A 25,660-nucleotide genomic window follows, 5' to 3' on the forward strand; every position below is an offset into this window, starting at 1 on the left:
AGCTCCCTGATACCAAGATGAGGGATGTACTGAAATACAGATAAGTTGGTTTTAATTACCGTATTTTTCGCCCTATAGGATGCACTTTTTCCCCTCCAAAAATGAAGGGGAAATGTGTGTGCGTCCTATGGGGTGAATGCAGGCTTTCGCTGAAGCCTGGAGAGCGAGAGGGGTTGGTGCGCACCAACCCCTCTCGCTCTCCAGGCTTCAGGAAGCTATCCGCAAGCCTGGGGAGCCCGCGGGAGTTCCTGCCGGGCTCCCACGGCTTGCGGAGAGCTGCCTGCATCCCGAAGCCTGGGGCACACAGCAGCGCACACCCCGGGCTTCGGGCAGCTCTCCGAAGCAGCAAGCTAAGAACTTATTAAAAACCCAGATTTTTCATTTTAAGATTGAGCTAAATTTAAGATTTGAGTTGGTTGTGGCGTTTTGAGAGTTTTGTTACTGAACAATTTCATTCTCTGCTGCAGCTACCGTATTTTTCGCTCTATAACACGCACCAGACCATAACACGCACGTACTTTTTAGAGGAGGAAAACAAGAAAAAAAAATTCTAAATGAAACAGTGGATGTATGATTTTTGTGGTTCATGCTGTGGCCACAGACATGTGATCTGACAGTGAGTTTGGAGTAGCCCAATGCAAAAATCCTGAGGATCCATGTGGATCCGTGCTTTGCAACCACGTTTTAAGTGGGGAGGGAAGGAAAAGCACTCAAGGGACAAGGAGCACGCATGGGGTGTGTGGAGAAGGATGCTGCTAATAATGCTATTTAGCGAGCTGAGTGGGGAGGAGAGAGGGACAGAGAGCCTGCTTGCTTTAAAGGAGCCAACCGGACAGGAGCTAAGCAGCTCCTCTCCTCTCCCACTTTGCTCCTTTAAAGCAAGCAGGCTCTCTGTCCCTCTCTCCTCCCCACTCAGCGACTCTTCTCCCGCTTTGCTGTTTCAAAGCGAGCCACGGAGGAGGGAAGGAAGGGGAACCATGGATCCTCTGCTCACAACTGCAGCAGATCCCCCCCGCTACCCGTAGGCATTCGCTCCATAACACGCACAGACATTTCCCCTTACTTTCTAGGAGGAAAAAAGTGAGTGTTATGGTGCAAAAAATACGGTATATGCTGCATTTTTATTTGTTTTATGGTGAAGAATTGCATTTTAATGCTTTCAACGTTACTGGAAGCTGCCCAAAGAACTCTTGTCATTGAGCAAAACAGTAATACGGTAAATGTACCGTATTTTACGGTGTATAAGACGACTGGGCGTATAAGACGACCCCCCAACTTTTCCAGTTAAAATATAGAGTTTGGGATATACTCGCCGTATAAGACTACCCCTCTTCCAACGCACACCAAATAAAAATTTAAAAAACCAGTCTCCAGTCCAGCTCGGAAATCCGCTCCACTTCCCAGTGGCCGGGGGCTTCTGGGGCTAATTTTCAAGTGTATTTCTGCTTCATCTAGAGAGCTTGGTGCCCTCTGATTTAATTTGCTGTCGTTTTATCCTTTGGTGGGGAGTTGCTGCAAGAGCTGCTGCTGTAGCCGGCGTATAAGGTGACCCCCGACTTTTGAGAAGATTTTCCTGAGTTAAAAAGTAGTCTTATACGCCAGAAAATACAGTAAATAAAATCGCTGTAAAAGGGAGCCAGCAAGCATGGGGAGCCAGCAAACAGGCTTTCTATCATGCACACAGGACAGGAAAAGGGAGAAGCAGGTGCACATGACCCAGCAGCAAAATCTCCTTCCTAGAGGAAAAGTCCAACTCCATCCACTTCACATGCTACGGGTAGGAGAGATCTGTAGTTGAAAGAGAGGAAAGTGCAGGAGGACCCATGGATCATATTAGTAGTAGTAGTAGCTGAGGCTGCCGAACAGACTCTTAGGCTGGGATGTTGCTTAGAGGGTCTTGTTGGTGGGGGCTGTTGCTGTTAAAAGATATGAATTGTTTGTATCTATAGTACGATTTATGTTGTTCAATTTGGTGGTATAGTTTATTGATGTGTTATTATTGTTTACGACTACTTTTGTTATGTTTTGAATTATGTTTTTCCCCATGTAGTAAGTTGCCTCAAGCATGCCTTTAACTACGGAAAGGTGACATACAAATAAAATGATTTATTGACTGAAACATACATTTTTGGGGGTGGGAATTCCACCCCACATCCCATCAGCAAATGTGGCAAACAAGAGGGGAAAAAATATATTAGCTACAACCCTGTGCTTTAGATTTCGCTCACGTGTTGCAGAAGACTGGCCACTACTGTTAAACACTAACACCTTTCACAAAGAAATTGCACAATTGTATTGTTCAAAGTATTTGCGTGTGTACATAGACCTTCTTGGTTCACAACACAAAGGCATGCAAGCCCAAGGAACACCAAGTGCTCTATCACATTTTTATATTATTGCACCCACCTCCAATCTCCGAGTGACGCAAGAATCCAGGGGTTCCAGGCACCTAATAATAATAGCATTTTTTTTTATTTATACCCTGCCCGTCTGACTGGGTTTCCTCAGCAGTGCCAAGCAGTGTTAGAAACTGAGATATGAAAGCTAGGAGCTAATTGGCACCTTAAGCCTAGGCTAGGACGCAACAACGGAATGTCTAGGCGCACTTTTTAATAACAGGAATACAAAGCAGAAAATGAATGAACTACAGCTAAAATATATTCATTTTTCACATGGTCTAGTTTTTCTCCTGCCCACCCTCTTAATATTCTTAAGAGGGTCAATTCTCCAGTCTTCAGAGAGCAGCTGGGAGTGGGGAGGCAGAAAAAGGTTCTCCTTTCCTTCCACTTTGCAGTTTTAATCCGAAATCTTAAGCGCAGTACTGCACCCAAAGCTCGTGCTAATGAAATTCCCTGCTGCAAAACACGCCAAGAATAAGGGGAGTTTCAAACACTGGTACCAATCAGTACCCCCAAAAACTAATGTATGTGATCCAATCTGTATTTCTACTTCCTTAATAGGAACTACACTCCATCCTTCTGCACCCTCATCTGAAACAAAGCCAGGGAACCCCAAGGAACACCTTTTCCAACCCTCTACACTTCATGTCATCAGACATCCTGTTTTGAGTCCATCTTCCAATGGAGGCAAGCCAGGTTGGTACTAGCACTAGATGCCCACCCCAGGGAAGTCTGCCTGGCCCCCAACATCAGCATATGTCTTCCAGTAACTGCTAAAATGTGGCTTTTTACATTTCTATTGCTGTTGGTGGAGGAGCATTTATTAGCTACTGGTCCCCCCCCCCCTGTCTTCTAGAACACTTAAAACATTTCAGTGTGTTATAAAAGGTAAAGGGACCCCTGGGGTTGCGGCGCTCATCTCGCTTTATTGGCCGAGGGAGCCGGCGTACAGCTTCCGGGTCATGTGGCCAGCATGACTAAGCCACTTCTGGCAAACCAGAGCAGCGCACGGAAACGCCGTTCACCTTCCTGCCAGAGCGGTACCTATTTATCTACTTGCACTTTGATGTGCTTTCGAATTGCTAGGTTGGCAGGAGCAGGGACCGAGCAACGGGAGCTCACCCCGTCGCGGGGATTTGAACCGTCAACCTTCTGATCGGCAAGTCCTAGGCTCTGTGCTTTAACCCACAGCGCCACCCGCTTTGTCTTCTGGAACACTTAAAACATTTCAGTGTGTTATATTGGTATAAAAATAATTTTATTTGCAGAATATGGATAGATGTCTTTTTTCCAAATCAAGTTGTTGTTGTTTTTCGTTCCCCAATGCATTTTTTATCAATAAAAAAAAATAATCAGCGAGCAAATTTTTATTCTTAAAGTGTGGCCCAGAGGAGGGGGGGCAGTTTGAGAACCGCTCCAAAACACATTTGGAGCAAGCCCCCTCCTCCTCCCAAAGGATCCTGGGCGTTGTAGTTCCTGAACACCGCGAGGGGCCAGAATCCTTTGAAGGAAGGGGTGCGCTTTCAAAGCACCCTGCGCGCCCAGCTGCCTTCTCTCGCGGCTCAGACCATTCGTCCATCTAGCCCCGTACTGCTTGCACTGACTGGCAGCGCCTCTCCAGGGTCTCTCCCAGCTCTACTGGGGGGGGTTTCTGCCCTTACCTGCGAGTAACTCTGCTGCAGCCTAGCGATGCCTTCCTTCTCCACCTCCCAAGCGGGGCGCTTCTGCTTTTGGCGCTGCTGGCGCAGCCGGTCCTTGCGCTTGGCGTAGTTCTTCTTCCAGCGCTCGAAGTTGCGCACCGGGTCCGCGCTGGGCCCACCGAAGGTCCCCCGGCTTTTCTCCATCCCGCCTCGGAAACAGCCGGCGTGGGGAGAGACGGCAAACACGCTTCCCGGCAGCGTAACGCGCGGCGGCCGGAGGAGGAGTCGGGCGCACGGAGAGCGCGTCAGCCTCACCATCTCCGCCCCACGGGAAGGAAAAGCCCAACCCCTCCGCGGGCGGGAGAGGAGCCTGCCCTACGGGAAGATCCTCCCGCAGATCCCCAGATCTGCGAGGGAATCTGCCCCGCGTGGGTTTAATGCATCATTTGATTCGTCCATTGATTTCAATGCGTCCATCGATTCGTTCCAAATGGTTGTCCTTGCGCTGGATAACTTATATTAAAAATGTACGGTATATTTCTATGCAGCACTTCCGTACTGGCCGCTTGGGCTAATGCTGCTCGTTTTTTAAATGCTAAAAGCCATGAGAAGAGGGGTCGGGGGCGGCTGGGGCAGAAAGAGAAAAGAACGATATTATTGGACAGGCTTCATCTGAACCTAATTTTTGCTTTTTCGCCCCCCTGGAATTATCACGTGGAGTTGGAAGGGACCGCGAAAGTCATCTAGTTCAGGGTTTCCCAAACTGTTTGGGCGACTACAAATCCCGTGATCCCTGATCACTAGTCCCGGTCGCTAGGGATACTGGGAGTTGTAGTCCAGCGGGAGACCCAAGTTTGAGAAATCCTGAACCCCTGCAGTCTTTTGCCCAATGTGGGTCTCGAACCCACGACCCTGAATTAAGAGTCTTGTGCCCTACTGACTTGGGCTATCCAATCCAAACCTGCTTTCACAAAATTTATACACTGCTGCTTTATTGGAGGCGGGGAGAGAGAGAGACAGCAACCTCAAAGTGGTTTGAGCTAATCTCTGTGGGGATGTGTAACGTTAATAAAAAGGAGCCTTCTGCTACGCGTTTTGAAATACAGTGGTACCTCGGGTTACATACGCTTCAGGTTACAGACTCTGCTAACCCAGAAATAGTGCTTCAGGTTAAGAACTTTGCTTCAGGATGAGAACAGAAATCGTGCCCCAGCGGTGCAGCAGCAGCGGGAGGTCCCATTAGCTAAAGTGGTGCTTCAGGTTAAGAACAGTTTCAGGTTAAGTACAGACCTCCAGAACGAATTAAGTACTTAACCCGAGGTACCACTGTAAAGCCAGCAACATATGGCTAGCCCCGCGCAGATTGCCTGGACGATTGTTGCCGTTCAATCAGGTTTGCCTTTGAGCTGAAGTTACATTTGTGCGGTAAAAACCACTAGAGGTCGTAACTCCTGCATATGTGTATAATACTCATATGAATGTGAAACAGGCATAATAGCTGACAGAAGTGACTTGAACTTTAGGTTTCCAAAACTTGAGCTGAGGTTTGCAGTATATAGGATTACAAAGAGTATCTCTGTACATGTGCAGAGTGCCTTTCCTGCACCACTCATCCCAATTCACCCTTGCACTCTTAGAAAGGTTGCCCATTAAGCTTCCCCCATGTACAAAGAGAAGGAAAACATCAGCTGATTATGCTCATTATTTTATGGGAAAGCCTAGGATAGCATGCCTAAGGTATCGAGAACTGCTGAGATCCTAGCACCTGAAATCCGGAAGAAAACTATTTATAAACTTTTTTCCATCATGGACTCTGAAGGCGCCATATATAATAATAAAGATAAATTTTGTTCCAGAGAAACCAATTGGAGCTATTGTGGACCATGGGGGATCACATTTGCATGGTTCTGATTGCGGCTTTCAGCTACATTAGTAAAGAAAAAGCACTTTATATGCGTTATAACACTGTGACACCAGATGGCGCTGTGGAGTCCCGTCTTTTGCCAACGTGATTTCCCTTTATGAAACTTACAAGCGTTTTCCTGAAACACTTTTTTAATGTGTCTAGATCCAGCCTTTCTTACAGTGCAGAAAGTTACACTGTATTTAACTAAACTTACTTCCCGATGGGAATCCAAGGCTCTGTATACGCATTTTATTCTAGAACCAACAGAAACTGAGTACTTGGGTGTGTGTTTTATGTAGTACTCACACCATCTAGATCTATTGCATATTTCTGGCTCTGAAAAGTGCTTCTTAAGCAACTGGTTTTATTTCCAGAAGAAAAAGCTCATTGCAGATTGAGTCAGCATTACCCTGCTGTCATGGGCGTAGCCGTGGGGGGGAGGCAGAAGAGCTGCCCCCCCAATCAAGTAAATAAATAAAAATACTTAACTAAAAGCAGAAATTGTAGAAAGATTTTGACTGATTTTTCTGAGATCAAAAGAAAGTAATTTAAAATAACTGTTTTTGAGACATTTTGTTCCAAATCTTCCAGAGAGGATGATGACAGTTGGGTGTCCTGGCCCCCCCCCAAATAAATACAGTGGTACTTCGGGTTAAGTACTTAATTCGTTCCGGAGGTCCGTACTTAACCTGAAACTGTTCTTAACCTGAAGCACCACTAATGGGGCCTCCTGCTGCTGCTGCACCGCTGGAGCCCGATTTCTGTTCTCATCCTGAAGCAAAGTTCTTAACCTGAAGCACTATTTCTGGGTTAGCGGAGTCTGTAACCTGAAGCGTATGTAACCTGAGGTGCCACTGTATTGGTTCCGCCCATGCCTGCAGTGAGTCCATTTGAAAACAGATGTAGGTGTGGGTGGGTGTGCAGCAAGATCACAGTGAAGATCACTTCTTCAGTTACCTGGGGCACCTGCAGGGAGGAATAGGTAGGGATAACCTAATCAAAGGGAGGCATTTCAAATGCATATCAAGTAACCTGGTTCCCAGCACGTTTCCAAGCACAATTCAAAGTGTTGGTGCTGACCTTTAAAGCCTCGGTCCAATATACCTGAAGGAGCGTCTCCACCCCCACGGTTCTGCCCAGACACTGAGGTCCAGCGCCGAGAGCCTTCTGGTGGTTCCCTCGCTGTGAGAAGCCAAGTTACAGGGAACCAGGCAGAGGGCCTTCTCAGTAGTGGCACCCACCCTGTGGAACGCCCTCCCATCAGATGTCAAGGAAATAAACAACTATCTGTGTTTTGGAAGACATTAAACAGCAGCCCTGTTTAATGAAGTTTTTAATGTTTGATGTTTTATTGTGTTCTTAATATTCTGTTGGGAGCCGCCCAGAGTGATGGGCAGGGTATAAATAAATTATTATTATTATTATTATTATTATTCTTCTTCTTCTTCTTCTTCTTCTTCTTCTTCTTCTTCTTCTTCACACCCACTCATGGATGCCAGGATCTAGAATCGACCTAGATTGACATTGAGAACAAGCATGAATGCTTTTGCGTGAAGAAAAATACACGTTTGTGCTACAAACAAGTTAGTGCGTACACAGCTTTGGTCGCATTTGAGTGGGACATCGTGTTGAGAGGCTTTAAGATGTATAGATTGCAAAACACTACACATACATGTGCATTGTGATTAATAGCCAACAGAGGCGCCATGTTGCATCTAACATTGGGGGGGCGTCACATGTGTGTGACATTACACACATGTGATTTCACACATGCGGCACTGGCACATTGGGCTCCTCAAAGGGTCACAACAGAAAGCTGGACAAACTGTTCTGCTTTCTATTAAGCAAGATTTTCCCAGTCTTCAGACCCAAATGTTTCAAATACATTAATTTTCCTTTTCACACACAAAATCCAAAAATTACCTGAAGCACCACTTTAGCTAATGGGGCCGCCGCGCCGCCGGAGCATGATTTCTGTTCTCATCCTGAAGCAAAGTTCTAAACCCGAGGTAATATTTCTGGGTTAGCAGAGTCTGTAACCTGAAGCGTATGTAACCCGAGGAACCACTGTAATGTTACTAATCAAAGTCAGCAATGGTTTTTCTCTAATCAAGCATACCGACAACCATATTATTATTTTATTTATTTATATTTATTAAAGTTCTATACTGCCCTTCATACGAGGACCACAGGGCAGTTTACAATATAAAAACGCAAAACACATAACATAGTAACAAACAATAACCCACCACAGAAACAGTTTAAAAGACCATAGATTGTTTAATTAACCAAAGGCCTGTGAGAAAAGATTTTTGCCCGGCGCGTAAAGATATGTAACAAAGGCACATGGCAAGCCTCCCTGGTGAAAGCATTCCACAACTGGGGAGCCACTCACCGCAGAAAAAGCTCGTTCTTGTGTTGCCACACTCCAGAACTCTCATGGAGGGAGCACACAAAGGGCCTCCTATGATAATCACTGGGTCCAGGTCAGTTCATATGGAGAAAGGCAGTCAAAATAAGTCTTTCTGCCTTTGTCCACTGTGATCATATATTGAGAAATTATTCCATAGTTCTTTTCTTGTACAGTGGTACCTCGGGTTAAGTACTTAATTCGTTCCGGAGGTCTGTTCTTAACCTGAAACTGTTCTTAACCTGAAGCACCACTTTAGCTAATGAGGCCTCCTGCTGCCGCCACACCGCCGGAGCACAATTTCTGTTCTCATCCTGAAGCAAAGTTCTTAACCCGAGGTAGTATTTCTGGGTTAGCAGAGTCTGTAACCTGAAGCGTATGTAAGCCGAGGTACCACTGTAATGTATTCATTAATTCACGCCCAGTTGTGTATCTTCCATTCCCATTTCCTGTTGTGTTTTCCTATCCTTATTTGAAAAATTGGTCCTTTACACTTCTTCCATTCTTTTTTTCCAATAAAAGCACCAGAGGCTTGGTAGCTTTTTCCACTAAGTTTACTCAAAGTTGTACACAGAGCGCTTTCTCTCTCTGCTATATCAATGCCAGATCAGAAAGCCTCACTTATCTATGGCTTCATTTCATTCCTCCAACATCACAACTCCACCATTCTCTCTGTTCAAGATGACCTGACGTGAGCTATTTAGGGACAGTGATTCATCTATTCTTTATGGTGAAATTGCTCTAGCAATCCAGGTTTGGCCACTGCCTATGCTGGCTGGGGAAGAAGAACCAAGCTGGGGGTTCAATATCATTTGGAGGACCAAAGGTTCCCCTCTCCTCTAATCCACCTGAGCGTGCAGGTTAGAAATGAATGGCTAGAGCATATTCTATCATTCAAAAACTCATAAAGGCTCTGAGAGTGCCATGACACGACATTAATTGCAAATAAAACTTGAAAGAGCTGGTAGAAACTTAATGCATGATGCTGAAAAAGCTGGACTAACCTGAAATGAACGTCTACCTTCTGCTTCTTAAACATTCTCTTAAGAAGCAACAACAGACTCCAGTGTCACTTTATCGAAACACAGATCTGTTTCCTTAATCATATTTTCCACAGTAGCAGAAGCCAAACCCATTGATTCATCTCCTAATTGCCATTCTTACGATGACCTACTTATGCATTGTCTTAGGGTGTTGCTCCACCCCGTTCTTTCTCTCCCATGTCTCTTAATACTTCCTGTTTGTAAGTCTGTTTAATTCAATAGTTTCAGCTTTTAAATCATGCCAAGAAGAGCTGGATATTGATGGCAGACATACTGCACTTCACTACGGATATCTATCTGATGGGGAAAGAAGTACAGAGAAGACCCAGCTTGACTTCTGCAATTTGATTTCTGGATCTTCATGAAAGACATGGAGAAAGGTTTGTTCTAGTTCCTTTTCTAATGTATCCCCCAGAATCTAAGAAGCTGGGTTAAGACTTGATAAGTACTAGAAAGTAAGAATATTTGCTTTGTAGGTTGAGGAGGCACTAGCCGGTTATAGGAAAATAAATGTCAGACCCTAAAATAAATCCATTGGAAGTTTCAAAAATGGTGATAATCATATTCTTGAAGCCAGGAGGTTCAGCAATTGTAATTAAGTCTCCTCCTTGGAGCAACACTTAAATATGCTGACATTTCAGCTGATATATATATATGAACCTGCTTTGTACTGAGTCATTAATCTATTTAGCCCAGGACGATCTAATTAGACCCAGCACTCCAGGTTGTTAAGAACGCATATTTCCTGGCCTTCCCTAAAATGTTTTGAGTCGCAATCCTAAGAACTGGATGGGGTCCTCTAGATGCCAAATATGCATTCGGCCACTGAGCTACGCCTCCCCCTCCAAAACGTGGCTTAGCTGTAGCAAATATTATCTACATTATTTTCTCTTCGGTGTTTGACCAGCAGCCCACATTGGTTTGTTCCCAGATGCCATTCAGGATTTTGTGGTTAAGCAACCGCATTGGCTGGTGTGGTTAATTTAGCAATTGTTCTTCATGCTTTGCAACCTGATGGCAATTAGAGGTCTTGAAATTATATGGTATTCTCCGAAGAGGGCTCGGGTCATTAAATCTCATGGCCTTTCCTAGTCGTCTTCTTCTTTGGTTGGTCACTACCGCACAAGTAATATATTTAGGCTACCTATGCTAGTTTCTAATATAATGGAAAACGTTGTGACTGGATGGATGGATGGCAGTACCTTGAACCAGAAGTTGCAAGTTTACCTGTTTAAAAAGTAAAGCCGTCCTGGGTGCATTAAACAAGAATGAATTGATCTTTACTGCCATAGCACTCGCTGTGTGTGTTTTACATTAGTTCCTTTGATACTGTCAAATAGATGATACCAAAATTCAGTGTATTTTAATTGTTTTGGAGACTGAGCAGTTGGATTTGCAATTTCAAATTTAAATAAATGAAGTAAGCGCTGCTTATGGCCATCCAATTTTTCGGTACAGTACAGTGTTTGGTCTGGTCAAGTGCAAGTAGATAAATAGATACCGCTCAGGTGGGAAGGTAAATGGCGTTTCCGTGCGCTGCTCTGGTTCGCCAGAAGCGGCTTAGTCATGCTGGCCACATGACCCAGAAGCTGTACCAATAAAGCGAGATGAGCGCCGCAACCCCAGAGTCAGTCATGACTGGACCTAATGGTCAGGGGTCCCTTTACCTTACAGTTTCAGGGAATTTGGTTGTTTTGAATCGTTCCATGTGTGAATACATAAACAACAATCTTACATCCATGCCACCAATCAACCCACATTAGGGAAGGGTTTGCCGGAGTATGCAAAACAGAGGTGTGTGGTTAGCTGCAATATTGAAAGGCAAGGAGTGTATAAGTAATGTGCTAGTTTGTCCATGAAAGCTGATAATGATGCATAGAAACCCAGGAACATCAGGGTAGTACTGAGTACATGCATAATCCAAGCCAATAGACATTTCTGAAAAAATGAAATGAAAGGTGGCAGAGCACATACCACGCTCAGCATCCCCAGTTGCTGATCAGGTAGCAAGCAAGGCTAGTGACAGCTTTTGCAGGAGACCTGGCAAAGCTACTACCAGTTAGACTACAGCAGACAAAGGCCACATTGTCCTAGATTAGGCTAGCTAGGTGGGGAAAAGAGAACAGGGCTCCTGTACCTTTAGCAGCATAGATCCTGCGTTTTTCCTCATCAGTTGACACTTGTTCAAAATGGAGTTGATTGGAATAGGAGGAAGGGAGACAGGAAACCAACTCTTAAAACATGCCAGTTAACACCCAACCCCCAAGCCAGTTCTTCTTCATGGAAAATTTAGGGTTGCATCCAGTTTCAGTCATATTCAGAGGAGACCCAATGAAATTAATGGACACTGCTTAGCTCCACTAATTTCAGTGTATTTACCCTGAGTAGAACTTAATTGGATCTAACCAGTAATTTAAAAGAAGCTCTTTTTTGGAAGCAGAGACACAGCTCCTGGGAAAGGTAAATTTACTCTCAGGGAAAACATATTGGGTTCCATCCAAAACTAGGGTTGCAACTAAGATTCACTTATCTGGGAGCAAACTTCATTCAATGACGCTTTGGAGAAAACTTGTACAGGATTGTGCTGTAACTTAGTTGGATTTTGGCTACAGTCCTAACCTCTGGGCAACAGGGGTGAGCTTGATGGAGCTATACAGCCCTGCCACTCACACCAGCCAGATCAGAAGGGGCAGAGCAAAAAATGCCCATTTACTGTGCCAACTCCCAGAACAGACCCATTGTCATTTGCTTTGGGTGATGCTGCTGGCAGTAGCTTCTGCACCCCCTCCCTTTCCCATCCGTGTGGGCCCATTGGGGTACTCCTAACCAGCAGGGCTTCCTTGTGATGGAACAGACGGGCAGCGCTGGGCAGAGGGACACCCTCACTCCATCTGTATGGTGGATCAGGGTTTGGAAGGCTTTGCCAGGTCTCGTTGGAGTCAGTGGGACAGCTTAGTCATAACAATTTAGTTCCCACCAAATAAATGGAACTCAGTTGTGGTGGAATCTTATGCATGTGATGCAATGCAAGTCCTAGACAGCTGCCTGGAAACTGTAATTAGCTGGATCAAGGGCCAATAAACAGATACTGAATCTTGATAACACAAGAACATACAAGAATTGGTAGTTCCCATGTCCGGAAACGAGGTAGGCCATCTGTTAATGGCTGGGTTGCACGCCCACTAAAGAAACGGGTGTGGAACGTGAGAGTACAGTTAGATCCAACCTTGTCACTGGGAGGCTCAATGGCACAGTGTGTCTTTCCTTGGCTTTGGTTGGCCCTCAAGCTATGACCATTCCTGGACAGGGTGAACCTAGCCACAGTACTGTAGTCCATACTCTGGAAACCTGACTGGAATACCGTACTGTGCTGTATTTAGATCTGCCCGTGAAGATGACCCAGAAACTGCAGCTGGTGCAGAATAATGTGGCTAGGTTGCTAAGAGGAATGTGTAACACCAGTTCTAAAGCAACTATGCTGGCTCCCAATACTGTATACTTCCAGTCCAACTCCAAGCTGTTAGTTGTTGTTGTTGTTTAGTCATTTAGTCGTGTCCAACTCTTTGTGACCCCATGGACCAGAGCACGCCAGGCCCTCCTGTCTTCCACTGCCTCCCGCAGTTTGGTCAAACTCATGCTGGTAGCTTCGAGAACACTGTCCAACCATCTTGTCCTCTGCCCTCAATCTTTCTGCCCCTTCATGGATCACTGCCTTGCGGTGGCAAAGGGACTTGAATAACTCAGAGAAGCTATGAGCTATGCCGTGCAGGGCCACCCAAGATGGACAGGTCATAGTGGAGAGTTTTGACCAAAAATGATCCACCTGGAGCAGGAACCGACAAGCCACTCCAGTATCCCTGCCAAGAAAACTCCATGGACAAAGACAACAGGCATATGAAAGCTGTTAGTAATAACCTATAAAGTCCTAAAGTCTAAATGACTTGGGAACTTGATACCTGAGGGAGCATGTCTTCCTCTGTTGTCCTGCCCAGCCATTACATGACAATGAGAGAGAGGGTCTTCTTTGCTGTGGTGAAATGCCCAGCTCTGAAATGTGCAGCTCTGAAATGCCTGCCCCTTGGGTGCCCGCCTGGTGCCTGTGGTGAGTTCATTTCAATGCCAGGCTAAGTCCTGGTTGTTTACTCAGGCAATGGGGCTTGTTGACTACAGTGCAGTATTGTTTTATCTGTTCAGCACATTTAGGGCTTTATCCCGGATTAATTATGACCGCAAAGCAGTATTTATGTGCTCAATTGTTGCTTCATGCAATATGTATCCTGCCCTGAGATCAACTGATAAAGGGCAGGTTAGTACAATTTAAACGAAGAAATAAATTAGTGCCTACTCAAAAGTAAGCCCTGTGGAGTTCAGTGTGGTTGCAGTCTTAAGCTGAAATCCTGCACTCACTCATCTGGGTTTAATTAACTCAATGGAACTTATTGTTCAACAGATATATGTAGGCTTACAATTAAGTGCCAGCAGGAATATCGCCTTAGCCTGAACCAACCCATTGTTTTGGGTTCCTGTTTCTTCAGTACATTCCAGTTTTGAGCCTATTACACAACTATTATTTTTTTTACCTCCTTTGACTAGGTGCAAATTATGGTTGTGCCTCACTAACAGAGAGCAAGAGATGCAAAAAGATGCAAACCAGTAATGTCAAAAGAGTGGTGAGGAAGAAAGTTGATAAGAGGCAAGAACCTATTTAAGTCAGTCCATATTTAAGCCAGTCAGAGAACCTATTTAAGCGAGTGTGGTGTAGTGGTTAAGAGCGATAGACTCGTAATCTGGGGAACCGGGTTCGCGTCTCCGCTCCTCCACATGCAGCTGCTGGGTGACCTTGGGCCAGTCACACTTCTCTGAAGTCTCTCAGCCCCACTCACCTCACAGAGTGTTTGTTGTGGGGGAGGAAGGGAAAGGAGAATGTTAGCCGCTTTGATACTCCTTCGGATAGTGATAAAGCGGGATATCAAATCCAAACTCTTCTTCTTCTTCCTCTTCCCAGGGAACCCTGGGAATCGTAGTTCTGTGGAGGAGGTAGTGATTTCTCTCAGATAATCTCATCACCCTTACCAGAGTGTGAAACTCACAATTCCATGGCAGATAAACTGGTATACAATCAATAATGTTGATAGATACTTATGCCAAATGAAAAAATGGTGGGCTTTGCAGGTGGGAAATGTACCTGAGACCACTTCTCTGTGACCAAATAGGAAAAGGGGATTCTTCTATTCAATTATTTTCTATCGTATCCTTAGGGAAATGAATGAGAGCAGTATTTCGACCCTTGTTGAAACTGTGATGGAACTCACCTTTCTGTAAACAAGAATGGGAAATGTCATGTAAACAGGGAGTTTACATTCCTCACAAACCACACCCACTTGTGTTACACCTGACATCATCGTATGTGACACCAGGTGTGTAGAAGGTAATCTAAGTGGCTACAAAGCAACCATCAGGAGCTCCCAATTGCTCCTTTGCTAGAACTCATGGGCAGTGACAGGAGAACTGGGGAAAAATTCACATTTGGCACCAATGTGCCCCTTAGCTTTCAGATAGTACATGGGTAGACAAGTCTAAAAAGCCAGGGACACAAATTTCTGTGACCCTCTATCAGGTATGGTGGTTCATTTACCAGAAGTAAGGCATTTAGTGTATACTCAGTTCTGACCAAACGAAGACTCCTACAGCAAAATATACATCAGAAGGCTTAGTTTAGTCACTACTAATGTATACCAAAGATTTCTTAAATATTTACCTTTCTGGTAGTCAGCAGTCATAGGTGGCCCATGTCAAATATTTATAATTGCTGGTAACAGGACTGTATTGCCAGACTAGGTACTGGAAAGCTATCACATTTTATTCTTGCTCGCTTAATCTTTCTCTTGCAGAAGATCTACATCCATTCAAATGTCCTTATTGCACTCTGGGGATTGGCAGTAAATATAATATGATAATGATCCATGGGTCTACTGTGGCTCTGGCCAGGGTAAAACTGAGTGAACAAATTCCTGACTTCTTGTTGTTGTTTAGTCGTCTAGTCGTATCCAACTCTTCATGACCCCATGGACCAGAGCATGCCAGGCACTCCTGTCTTCCACTGCCTCCCGCAGTTTGGTCAAACTCATGTTGGTAGCTTCAAGTACACTGTCCAACCATCTCATCCTTTGTCGTCCCCTTCTCCTTGCGCCCTCAATCTTTCCCAACGTCAGGGTCTTTTCCAGGGAGTCTTCTCTTCTCATGGGGTGGCCAAAGTATTGGAGTCTCAGCTTCAGGATCTGTCCTTCCAGTGAGCACTCAGGGCTGATTTCCTTCAGAATGGATAAGTTTGATCTTCTTGCAGTCCATGGGACTCTCAAGAGTCTCTTCCAGCACCATAATTCAAAAGCATCAATTCTTTGGCGATCAGCCTTCTTTATGGTCCAGGTCTCACTTCCATACATCACTACTGGGAAAACCATAGCTTTAGATATACGGACCTTTGTCGGCAAAGTGATGTCTCTGCTTTCAGAACTCAGAACTAAAAGACAATGAGCTGGTTTGTACAATACACTAAATTAAATCTTAGCAAACATGTGGGATCTTGAACAGGAGCTTGCAGCCATTTTTCTCCTTCCCAGGTTGAGAGCTGAACCACAAATCTCAGTTCAGACAACACGCTGCCAAACCTTGGCTTAAAACAGCGCAGCATGGCAGCAAATACTACCAGGTAGCAAAGTGGCTGCAAACTCCTCTTTGGAAGCCTGCAAGGTTTGGCTCAAAGTGTTGCGGGAACTGGGCCAATACAAAAGTCAGGACAAAAACCTTGCAAATTTTACTTAAAATATTATATACCAAACTTAGCTTCTAAACACAATGATTATAATTGTATTTAGCAGCTAATTTTTGTAAACTGTGCAAGGATGCATTTTATTAAAAAGATTTCCAGCATTTTATACCATTTTGCAATTATTTGCCAAGTAATAAATCCAAATTAGTGTTGCTGGTTTTTAAGGACTCTGTGTGCACCTGATACCTTTAACCTGCATGCTAAACAAAAATTAGTAGGCAGCTTGATATTAAGTGTCACAGTATTCTAAACCGTGGTACCAATTTTTTAATGGAGAAAAAAATCATTTCATCTCAAAAGCAATGGCTACAATACATTTACAACAAAGAGTGAATGTGGGTGGGTACCATATAAGTGTGGGTTTCTTTAGGATTTTAGACACATTCAACTAGACAGAGTGGTGATTCTTCTTTCAGACCTTCTTGCCCAATATGCAAAAGTTGGGAGTCAAGCTAGAATGGACAGCAGGATTGGCCAGTGCATGTTTTCTGAGAGTGCATAGAGGCAAACGTCTACACAGAACTCACCTGGGAGCACAAACTGTTTTCTGTTAATAGTGGGAGTTATAATTATTGTGACTTTAGGAATAATAATTATCAGATGTGGAGTTACTCCACCTACCCACCCACCTTCCTGGTCGGCCTCTCCCCCAGGTTCCATTGCAATGTTTACATTCATAAGATATGAGAGGATACATACACATGGATTTTTTCCTTGTTGGAGTAATGATTGGACCAGCTCTTGGCTGTGTTGCATTTCATATATCATTGTAGTCACACACCCCATTAATTTATTTTTCCACAATGCTGTTTTTATCCACCTCGTGATTCAGCAGATCAGAATGCTCTTCAGAGGGCATCATATTTTTTTTTAATGACCTACATTTCAACTCTGCCTTTTGTGATTTGGCATCAACAAAGGCTGGGACCTGCTGAAACTTTGCCCTTCCCTGGAATTCCAATTGCCTTCGAACATTTTAGATCATATTGGCTAAACTTATTTTTAGGGCAAGGGCTGTTTCCCCATGGACAAGCTGATATAGCTCAGTTGGTAGAGCATGAGACTCTTAATCTCAGGGTTCTGGGTTCGAGTCCCACCTTGGACAACAAAAATCCAGTCCATTCCAGCTGTTCCACCAAGTATATGTGTTATGTTCTGAAGTTCTCACCCTGGGCCGGCAGGGGGATACTGTAGATAGTTTTCACTCAGGTCCACAAATGCAAATAAGGGATTGAAAGTGACATTCAGTGATTGGATAGTTACAGAAAGTGGTTACAGTTGCGTTGTACTGGAGCTCTATATAAGCAGGCTGGCTGTACCCTTCAGTTCAGTTCTGTTCTGGCCTGTGAATAAACAAGAGCTGTTTGAAGAATCGCTGTGTCGTCTGATATGTTCACCCACAACTTAACAATATGGGTGTTAGTGAGGGTTCTATCATACTTTATAGCTCAGGAGCAGGGACCTGAATCTGGCCAACACCACCAATTTCTCATCCCTGCTCACTCCAATACAGACCTTCTCACATTGAGAAGGGGATTTCTAAGCAGGTTTGGCTGAGTGTGCTTCGAGGCCTTCCCAGGAAGCCTGTTGAGGCAGGAAGGTGAGGATGGACCAGGCAGGGAGAGAGACGTGTTAGAGGTGGGGCATGTGCAGCCCCCTAGCTCCTCTGCGCTGCCCCTATGCTTTATTTGAACACATGAATAGGGCTAAGTGAGGTATTACTACATCCTCTCCCCTGGCATGAGCTAGTATTGGGGGCTGGGGGGAAGTCCATATAAATTCATTCCAATTCACAGCACACCAATCCGGGAGAAATGCTTTGCATTTACATCCACACCACAGCGTGATTTTCTCCCTCCTAATTTAATGCATGGGTTTAATTAAACTTGCCTGGCACAATACCTGCTAATCTTCGCAGTTATCTCATATAGCAATTAATTCAAACAGGAACAGACTTGATCCTACAGTTCTTCAGCGCCTCTGGGCTAATTGCTGCAAGATCCTGCCGATTATTTTGGAACACTTTCCTGTACTCTGCCTTAATTTTTTTAAACATACCTTCCAGCTTTTTTTTTTTAAAAAAACCCAACAACTTTGAAAACACTCGTTGAGAATGAGGGGGTTTAAAGTCTCCCACGCTATAGAACTGTATCTGAATGTGCAAGCAACGTATGTGAAGAATTCTCACGTCTTCCCATTCATTAAAACCGTATGTGTCAGCAGGACCTGCCACCAGCAACATTAAATTATGGCTGTGGTAACCATCCCAGTCAGGCTTTTCCCCCTTCTTTTTGGCCAGGTGCAGAGACTTTATGTATGACACACAAAAGAGCATCTTTGTTGCTTGACAGAATACAAGAGAAATCAAAATGACCACTCATGTTTATGTGTCTAAATGAGTCTGGGAAATATATCCAAACATGTTAGTCAGCTTGTGTTTTTTGGGGGGGTGGGAGTTTTAAAAGCAGAAGTCCTTAAGGAATATTGTCTCTGGATGAATAAGTTTCACTGCGGGGCATCAGAGGAGATGGCATTTTTAAAATGATGATTCTGCAGTTCATGAACCACTTCAAAGCAAGCTGGGAACAGCCTCTGAAGCCAGTGTGATGTAGTGGTTAAGAGGGGTGGACTCATAATCTGGTGAACCAGGTTCGCTTCCCCACTCCTCCACGTGCAGCTGCTGGGTGACCTTGGGCCAGTCACACTTCTCTGAAGTCTCTCAGCCCCACTCACCTCACAGAGTGTTTGTTGTGGGGGAGGAAGGGAAAGGAGAATGTTAGCCGCTTTGAGACTCCTTCGGGTAGTGATAAGGCGGGATATCAAATCCAAACTACTCCTCCTCCTCCTCTGTAGGAGCAGGACCTTGGAAAAACCATTTCACTTCATCATGCTTACCCAAACCAAGATGCTAAGGCAGCAATTGATGCCAAAGAATGATTCCAGCAATACAACATCCAAAGGGAAGAGTCATTTGCCAGTTGCGTTATTCGTTACCTGAGATGCCTGTCAAAAAACATATGATTTGGTTAGGGGATAGAGTCCCACAACCTGTTTTCAGCGCTGAGGTTCACATTTGAGCAACAAGGTCATCCAAAGAGACTGGTTCGTGTGCAGAGTGCCTTCCTATGCTGTGAGCTGCAAAATCAGATCCAGTTGCACTATGTTTCTTACAGCTCAAAGACTCTCCCCACTGCCAGCATTATGTACCACTCACAAGTTGAGCTCTCAAAGCAAATTCAAATCCTGAAAACTACCAACATTGTTTAATCTAGTTCAGTGGTAGTTCCAAGCAGGGAAACACAGACAGGAGAGTGTCTTGATGGAGAGTGATCTTGATGTGCCCAGCTGTACGCACAGGGGGCCTCTGCAGCAGGGATGGGGAATTTTTGATCCTACAGATGCTGATGCACCTCCAGCTCCCATGGCCAGCAAGACCACCAATCATATATTTTTAATTTATTGAGTAACATTAAACACTGCTTGATTGCTAAAACAACAACAACAAATCAAAACAGTTTACAAAAAGAGCTTTTTAAAGGAAATCACAGTTGTTGAGCTTTTCTTGGAAAACCATGGGGGTAAACACACCCCATATATTCAGCTGAGGGGGGGGCAGAACCTCAGATAATTGAGTATTTTTTAATGTGGATCTTCCCCCCTGCTCCCCCCCTTGGCTACACCCATGCTGGGTAGGCTTGTTTAAACAAAAATGTTTTTATGTGATCTCATGGGTTAACTGGTCCCAAGTTGTTAAAGGCTTTATACACTAATATATACCTTGATCTTGGCCTAGTAGCAAATGGGCAATCAGTGCAGATACCTGAACACAGGTATTATAACGCTATCAAGGGACTCAGCTACATTGCCAAAGAAAGAACGCTTTATATGCGTTGTTTATGCATTCTTACACTGTGACACCAGATGGCGCTGTGGAGTTCCGTTCTGCCAACCCGATTTCTCATACAAAGTTTGCAACACATTTAACTGAAACGCTTCTTTGATGTGTCCTAGATCCAGCCAAGGTCTGACTTTTGTTAGCAATTGTGCTGCACCATTCGGCAGCTTCTGCATCAAGCGCTAGGGAAGCCCCCCCAAAAAGCACATTGCATGTACCCCATTGCAGCTTTACAGGCCTACTACTGAATGCACACAGGCTAGGGACAAAACTAAGGGGCTACCCTTTCTGATGCACTTGTATTGTGACTGGTTAGAATGGAAGGAAAAGAGCTCAGCAGTAGATGGCTCCAGAGTCGACAGCAGGTATGGCCAAGGGGGGTCAATTAATTATAGGTTTGTCCCCATCCTCCTCTTTGCTGAATTCTACAAGATTGAGGAAGAGGAAGCCGAGAGGCAGCGTCACTCCCTGGGCTGATTGCAAGTAGACAGGCAAGGCGGGTGAGGGCAGGTTGAGGTTGGGGCAGTGCCCCATAAGTCCTTAATTAGCCTGCCTCCACTTCTTACATTATCTACATTCTGAAAGTGCGGCAAGGCATGTGCCTGTATGCAAATGCAGATTTAGGGCAGAACGACCAGTTCCGCCGCCCTGGGCGCCAGGCCTAGAAACCACCGCAGGGCATCGCAACTATGACCTAGTAAATTGAGCAGAATAGAAGGCGGGAAGGGCGCCGAATTTTGGCTTGTACAATACACCACTGACATCTGAAAGGCCAACGTCCGTCCCTGGCAAATTATATACCCTTACTTCCTTACTACACACAAGGGACCATTACAAGGGACATGGGTGGCGCTGTGGTCCAAACCACTGAGCCTCTGGGACTTGGTGATCGGAAAGTCGGTGGTTCGAACCCATGTGACTGTATTGAGATCCCATTGCTGTGTCCCAGCTGCTGCAAACCTAGCAGTTCAAAAGCATACCAGTGCAAGTAGATAAATAGGTACTACTGTGGTGGGAAGTTAAATGGCGTTTCCGCACACTCTGGCACTCATCACGGTGTCCCGTTGCGCTAGAAGTGGAAAGCTGTCTGCACACAAACACCATCTCCCTTGGCCTGAAGTGAGATGAGTGTCGCACTCCATAGTCGCCTTTGACTGGACTTAACCGTCCAGGGGTCCTTTCGCTTTCCCTACACACACTTTTTCCTCAACATTACAGTGTCTTCTGTTCATCTGCAGCTGCACAATGATGCAAAACTGAACGAAAAAAGAGGGGGAAGAAGCAATGCGTGGCTTCAGTTGCTATTTGGACCTGCTTCTGGTGGACAAGCGGTACTGTAGTTTGGAAGCTGGATCTGGGAAAGTGGGTTTTTTGGGGGGGGAACAGACCCACTGAAATCAGAAACTGTGCAAAGTTAATAGAAACATTCAGCAAGGCTATGTGGGACGTCCCCGCAAAAGAACACCATGTGTGGGGAATGGAGTCCTGAACAGCAGCAATTTGTGCTGCAACCTTTTGTTGCAGATCCTGTTTGCAAATAAAGGATGCAGATGGGACCCGCAACCAAAGGTTTCAATGCATCCCTATTCCCCTAATACAGATGCTCCTGTTCAGGTTTCCAGCCAGACACTCCTTCCTGCAAGCTTACAAACTTATCTACTTCCACTTACCTGAAGAGAGTGTCCCATGAGTACGTAGAAATCCATTCCTGACGGTGAGGAGCAGAGTGCTTTCAACCCAATAGGTGCTGCGCCACCTGAGTTTGCCTACTGCCTTATCCATGACAACTAATAATATAACAGTGTATCCAAAAAAGCTAAATGTGAGCAGGGCTGACCAGTGCAGCCTTTGTCGACCACGTGCCCTCCAGACGTTTTGGACTACAACTCCCATCAGCCCTTGCAGTCCTAAACATCTGGAGAGCAGGAGGTTGGCAAGGCCTGGGCTGGCTGTACACACCTTCTATCCTTTGGATAGCTTTATGTCATGGCTACCTCACAGCTTGATAACTTTTGCTGGCTCTGGCCAAAGCAAATATTTCCAACCCTGCTCCAAGACTTGAAAGGCAAATATTTAGCCAGAATGAAGCGCGGCCTGCTCTTTGCCTCTCTCAGTCTTCCTCTTCCCGTGTATGGACGGGAGCTGAAGTTCCCAACTACTGTACACTCCCCAGCGCAACCCCTCCGCCGCCGCCTTGGGGAAGGGAGAGCCCGCCTCCCTGCAAACAAGGGATTGGCACGTTCCCTCCCTTCGGCCCCGGGCGGCCTCGCCTGGATTAGCCGAGCGGGGAAGGCAGTCACCCGGAGGCGCCGCGGGAGCCTCTCCCGGAGGTGTGCGCGCCGCGCGCCTCGCACCTGCGCGCCGCCCCGTCGCGGCAACCTGTTTCGCTTCGCCCGGTCCGAAGGCAGGAAGGGCGCCGCTGCCGGCGCGGGAGCCTCACCTGGCCGGCGAGGCGCGGGGGGCTTGCCAGGTGTTTGGTGTGGGGGGCGATGCTGTGGGCGCATTGCAGGCGGCTCAGGGTCGTGGGTCCTCCGCAGAGCCGGATCCACGATGAACAGGGATCCTCGCCGGGTAGATCTCAGCTTCTTGAACGAGGAAGAAGCCAAGCAGATCTTCCGCGTGCTGGAGCGGGACTCGCAGCTCAAGAGGGCCGAGAAGGAGAGGATCAGGTACAGCCAGGTCCCTTTAGTGCTGCACCTCTGGGTGGGGGGGCACCTAAGTTCTGGGAACCAGCTAAACCCGCGGGGTGATGGAGTCCCTTTTAGGAGGACACGTGGAGATGTTGTCTAGACCTTGTAAAATGGGTGCTAATGACTCTTTCAATCTTCCCTTGATCCCAAGCTAGTTGATCTAACTTTTTATTGTTCACCCTGGAGCTATGGTGTTTTCTTCTGTTGCTGCTGCTGCTGCTTTACGATCCAATCCTGCATGCATTTATTGGGGCTTTTAGCGGGAGGTGATTTTCATGTCGGCAATAAATTTCTTTCACAAGAGTGGTGCCAAGCTAGACTCTGGACTTATTGACCTTGAAGCGCTACGTCTGAGTTTTAAAATGTCTGGCGAGCTGGAAATATACTTGTTGAATGTTTTGGGGAGGCAGGAGGCAGTTCGCACATGCTCCAAGAAAACACTGTTTTTTATTTTGAATTATTAAGGTCGCTAGGTTCAGAGCTAGGCCCCAGAATTCAAAAGAAGCCACAAGGCTGACCTCAGAGGAATCTTGGTTCACATTGTGTTACTTATTTTTCAAGTTTATAAACCGCTTTACGACCAAAAGCTATCAAAGCAGTGTGTTGTAATATAAAATGAGAGAAACTGCAAAAGATACAGACTTTAAAAACAATTTAAAAATACACTTTGGGGGAAACTTTCTTAAACAATAAAGAGTCTGGTGGGGTGTTATGACATGACATTAAAAAAGAAAAAGCTGAATATTATTCTTCTACTGTAAGCTGGACAAAACAGGGCATTTAATAGAATGAACTTTGGATATTTAGGCTGCCATCATGCACCTGCTTACCTGGAAGGAAGTCCCATTGAACTTGATGAGGCTTACAGAAGTAATAGACATGTATAGGATTGCGCCTTTGGGCTTCTTTCCAGGTAAACTTGCGTAGGATTGCGCAAATAAATGTTCCTTTTTTGTTGTCTGTAGACTCTACCATATTTACAGCATCCACACACTGCAAGAAGTTCTTGCCATTCCTGTTAAAAAAAGCCTTACGCTTGGCTCCCTTGTGATGACATGGGTTTTGATGCTTGCTTCAGCGCTTTCAGCCCATAATGAGCCGGCTGTGCCCATAGGCTGGCATGCAGAGGCTTTGGTGTTGGCATGCCACCACAGATCAACCTCGTCGTCAATGTCAAAACCAAATCTTGTGCATGCAGGTGAATATGTAAGCCTGCCTTAATGCAGATGGAAGTCAGCAAAGGCTTTCCATGCAACCTCATGTGCTGAATCCATTAGGAGAATCGACCCACACAGTGCAATCCTGTACTATTCTACTCAGAAGTGAGTTTCATGGGGTTTACTTTTGGGTAAGTGGGTACAGGATTACAGCTAGTGTGCACAACTTAAGGCCAGAGCTTTCCTGGTCATTCTTCCTTGAGAGCAAGCCCCACCAAAATAAACCTCGCTGGGTGCCAAAGTAAACAAGCATAAGGCCCAGTTCTTAGGCCTTTCACCTACATGGGATGTTAAGATGTGTGTGAGCCTCTCTGTCTCTCATCATATAGATATATATTTGGCAGTGTTAGAAACTCGGATATATAAGCTAGGAGCGAAATGGCTCCTTACACCAGGGTTACAGTCGCCAAAATGGAGTGCCTAGTTGCCATTTTGGGGCCAGACAGCTCGGAAGTCATATTTTTCAATACAGCTTTTTGGCTCCTGGAATACATTCTGACTGTGCAGATAAAATATAACGGATAGACTTCTACAGGAAGTGTTGCTAGTGTGTGGAAAGAGTCCAGATCCAAGGATTCCCCAGGCGTGGCCCTCCAGATGGTGGAGACTTCAGGCGCCATTATGGCGCCGGGGCTTCTTCACTTGGTTGCGAGTGGCCAATAGCCAGATGCAAAATGTGTTTGGTGCCTGGAGAATTCCAAGCGCTGATTTGGCGTATTGGACACTGTTAACGTGGAACTGACTGTAGCAGAGAAATCAAATGCTCAGTGTAGGTTTGGAGATTTGAGCCTCGATCCAAGGCTCTGCTGCCTCCTCATCTGTGCTTGTGTAGAGGGGGAGAGGTGTCTTCTCCATGTGATTTTTGTACAGTAGGTTAGTGTCTGCATCTAACAAAGCAGGAAGGGACAGGGTAGCTATTTCCTGGGTTTGGTTGCTATTTTAAGTCTTCTCCGAAGTGGCTTGTTTCCCTCTCTCACTCTCTGAGGGACTTTGCCCTGTAGCTTGGGCAGAGCAAAGAGTACAGAGCTGTTTCAGATGGTCACTACAGTATTAGTGGTGTGTTGCTGAATTTGGCGTCTCTGCCTTCGGGACAGAAGTTCCCGAATTTTTTACCTGCATGCGTTTTTCTCCCTCTCTGTCATTCCAGGACATGGTGTCAACAAGTGAAATTGACCGATGGGAGGGGTCAAGACAAAGTCCTTTTTGACAGTGCGCATGGTTAAACTGTGACGTTCACTACTACAGGACGTAGCAACCGGCAACTTAAGATGGCTATAAAAGGGGCTTCATTAGATTTGTAGGCAATATATTGCCTCAAACCGGTTTGAAGTCCCTGTTGTCATACTGGTTTCATAATTTTTGACCTGGCAATATTATTATTATTATTATTATTATTATTATTATTATTATTATTATTACTATTACTACTACTACTACTACTACTACTATTATTATACTGCCCTATATCATGGGGTCTCAGGGCAGGTCACAGAATAAAATACCTAATGAAATTAAAAACAACAACCCAATACAACGCGCGCCCCCCCCCAACAAAAAACACATTTTAAAAGGGCATAGGATGTAAATCAGATCAACCAAAGGCCTGGTTAAAAAGGAATGTTTTTGTCTGG

At 45.4% G+C, this 25,660-nt stretch overlaps 2 protein-coding genes and 1 long non-coding RNA gene across 5 annotated transcripts in view; 1 reads left to right on the forward strand and 2 right to left on the reverse strand.

Annotated features, from left to right (window-relative positions):
* DDX10 (DEAD-box helicase 10) overlaps positions 1–4,372 on the reverse strand; it is a 170,830-nt gene extending 166,458 nt beyond the window's left edge. For both annotated transcript variants that reach the window (XM_083609042.1, XM_083609043.1), the window contains exon 1: positions 4,061–4,372. In XM_083609042.1, coding sequence (XP_083465168.1) covers positions 4,061–4,357 — 297 coding nt within the window. In that variant the 5' untranslated portion in view covers positions 4,358–4,372. The remainder of the gene's footprint in view (positions 1–4,060) is intronic.
* A 5,214-nt stretch (positions 4,373–9,586) lies between these two features.
* The window catches only part of EXPH5 (exophilin 5), a 53,362-nt gene continuing 37,288 nt past the window's right edge, over positions 9,587–25,660 (forward strand). The window contains exon 1 of one of the 2 annotated variants that reach the window (XM_083608922.1): positions 9,587–9,778. Coding sequence is in view for 1 of the 2 variants with exons in the window: in XM_083608921.1 (XP_083465047.1) it covers positions 22,109–22,791 (683 nt within the window). In the remaining variant the exon portion in view is untranslated. Of the gene's footprint in view, positions 9,779–21,952; positions 22,792–25,660 lie in introns of those variants that run through there. The other variant, XM_083608921.1, reaches the window with a different exon arrangement.
* On the reverse strand, positions 18,072–21,924 carry LOC310760601. The gene is made up of 2 exons (XR_014547044.1): positions 21,793–21,924; positions 18,072–19,230 (listed from the first exon to the last, which is right to left on the reverse strand). It is a non-coding gene; the product is annotated as an uncharacterized lncRNA (long non-coding RNA).

The sequence above is a fragment of the Podarcis filfolensis genome (genome assembly GCF_964270895.1).
Source record: "Podarcis filfolensis genome assembly, chromosome: 4".
Classification (NCBI taxonomy): domain Eukaryota; kingdom Metazoa; phylum Chordata; class Lepidosauria; order Squamata; family Lacertidae; genus Podarcis; species Podarcis filfolensis.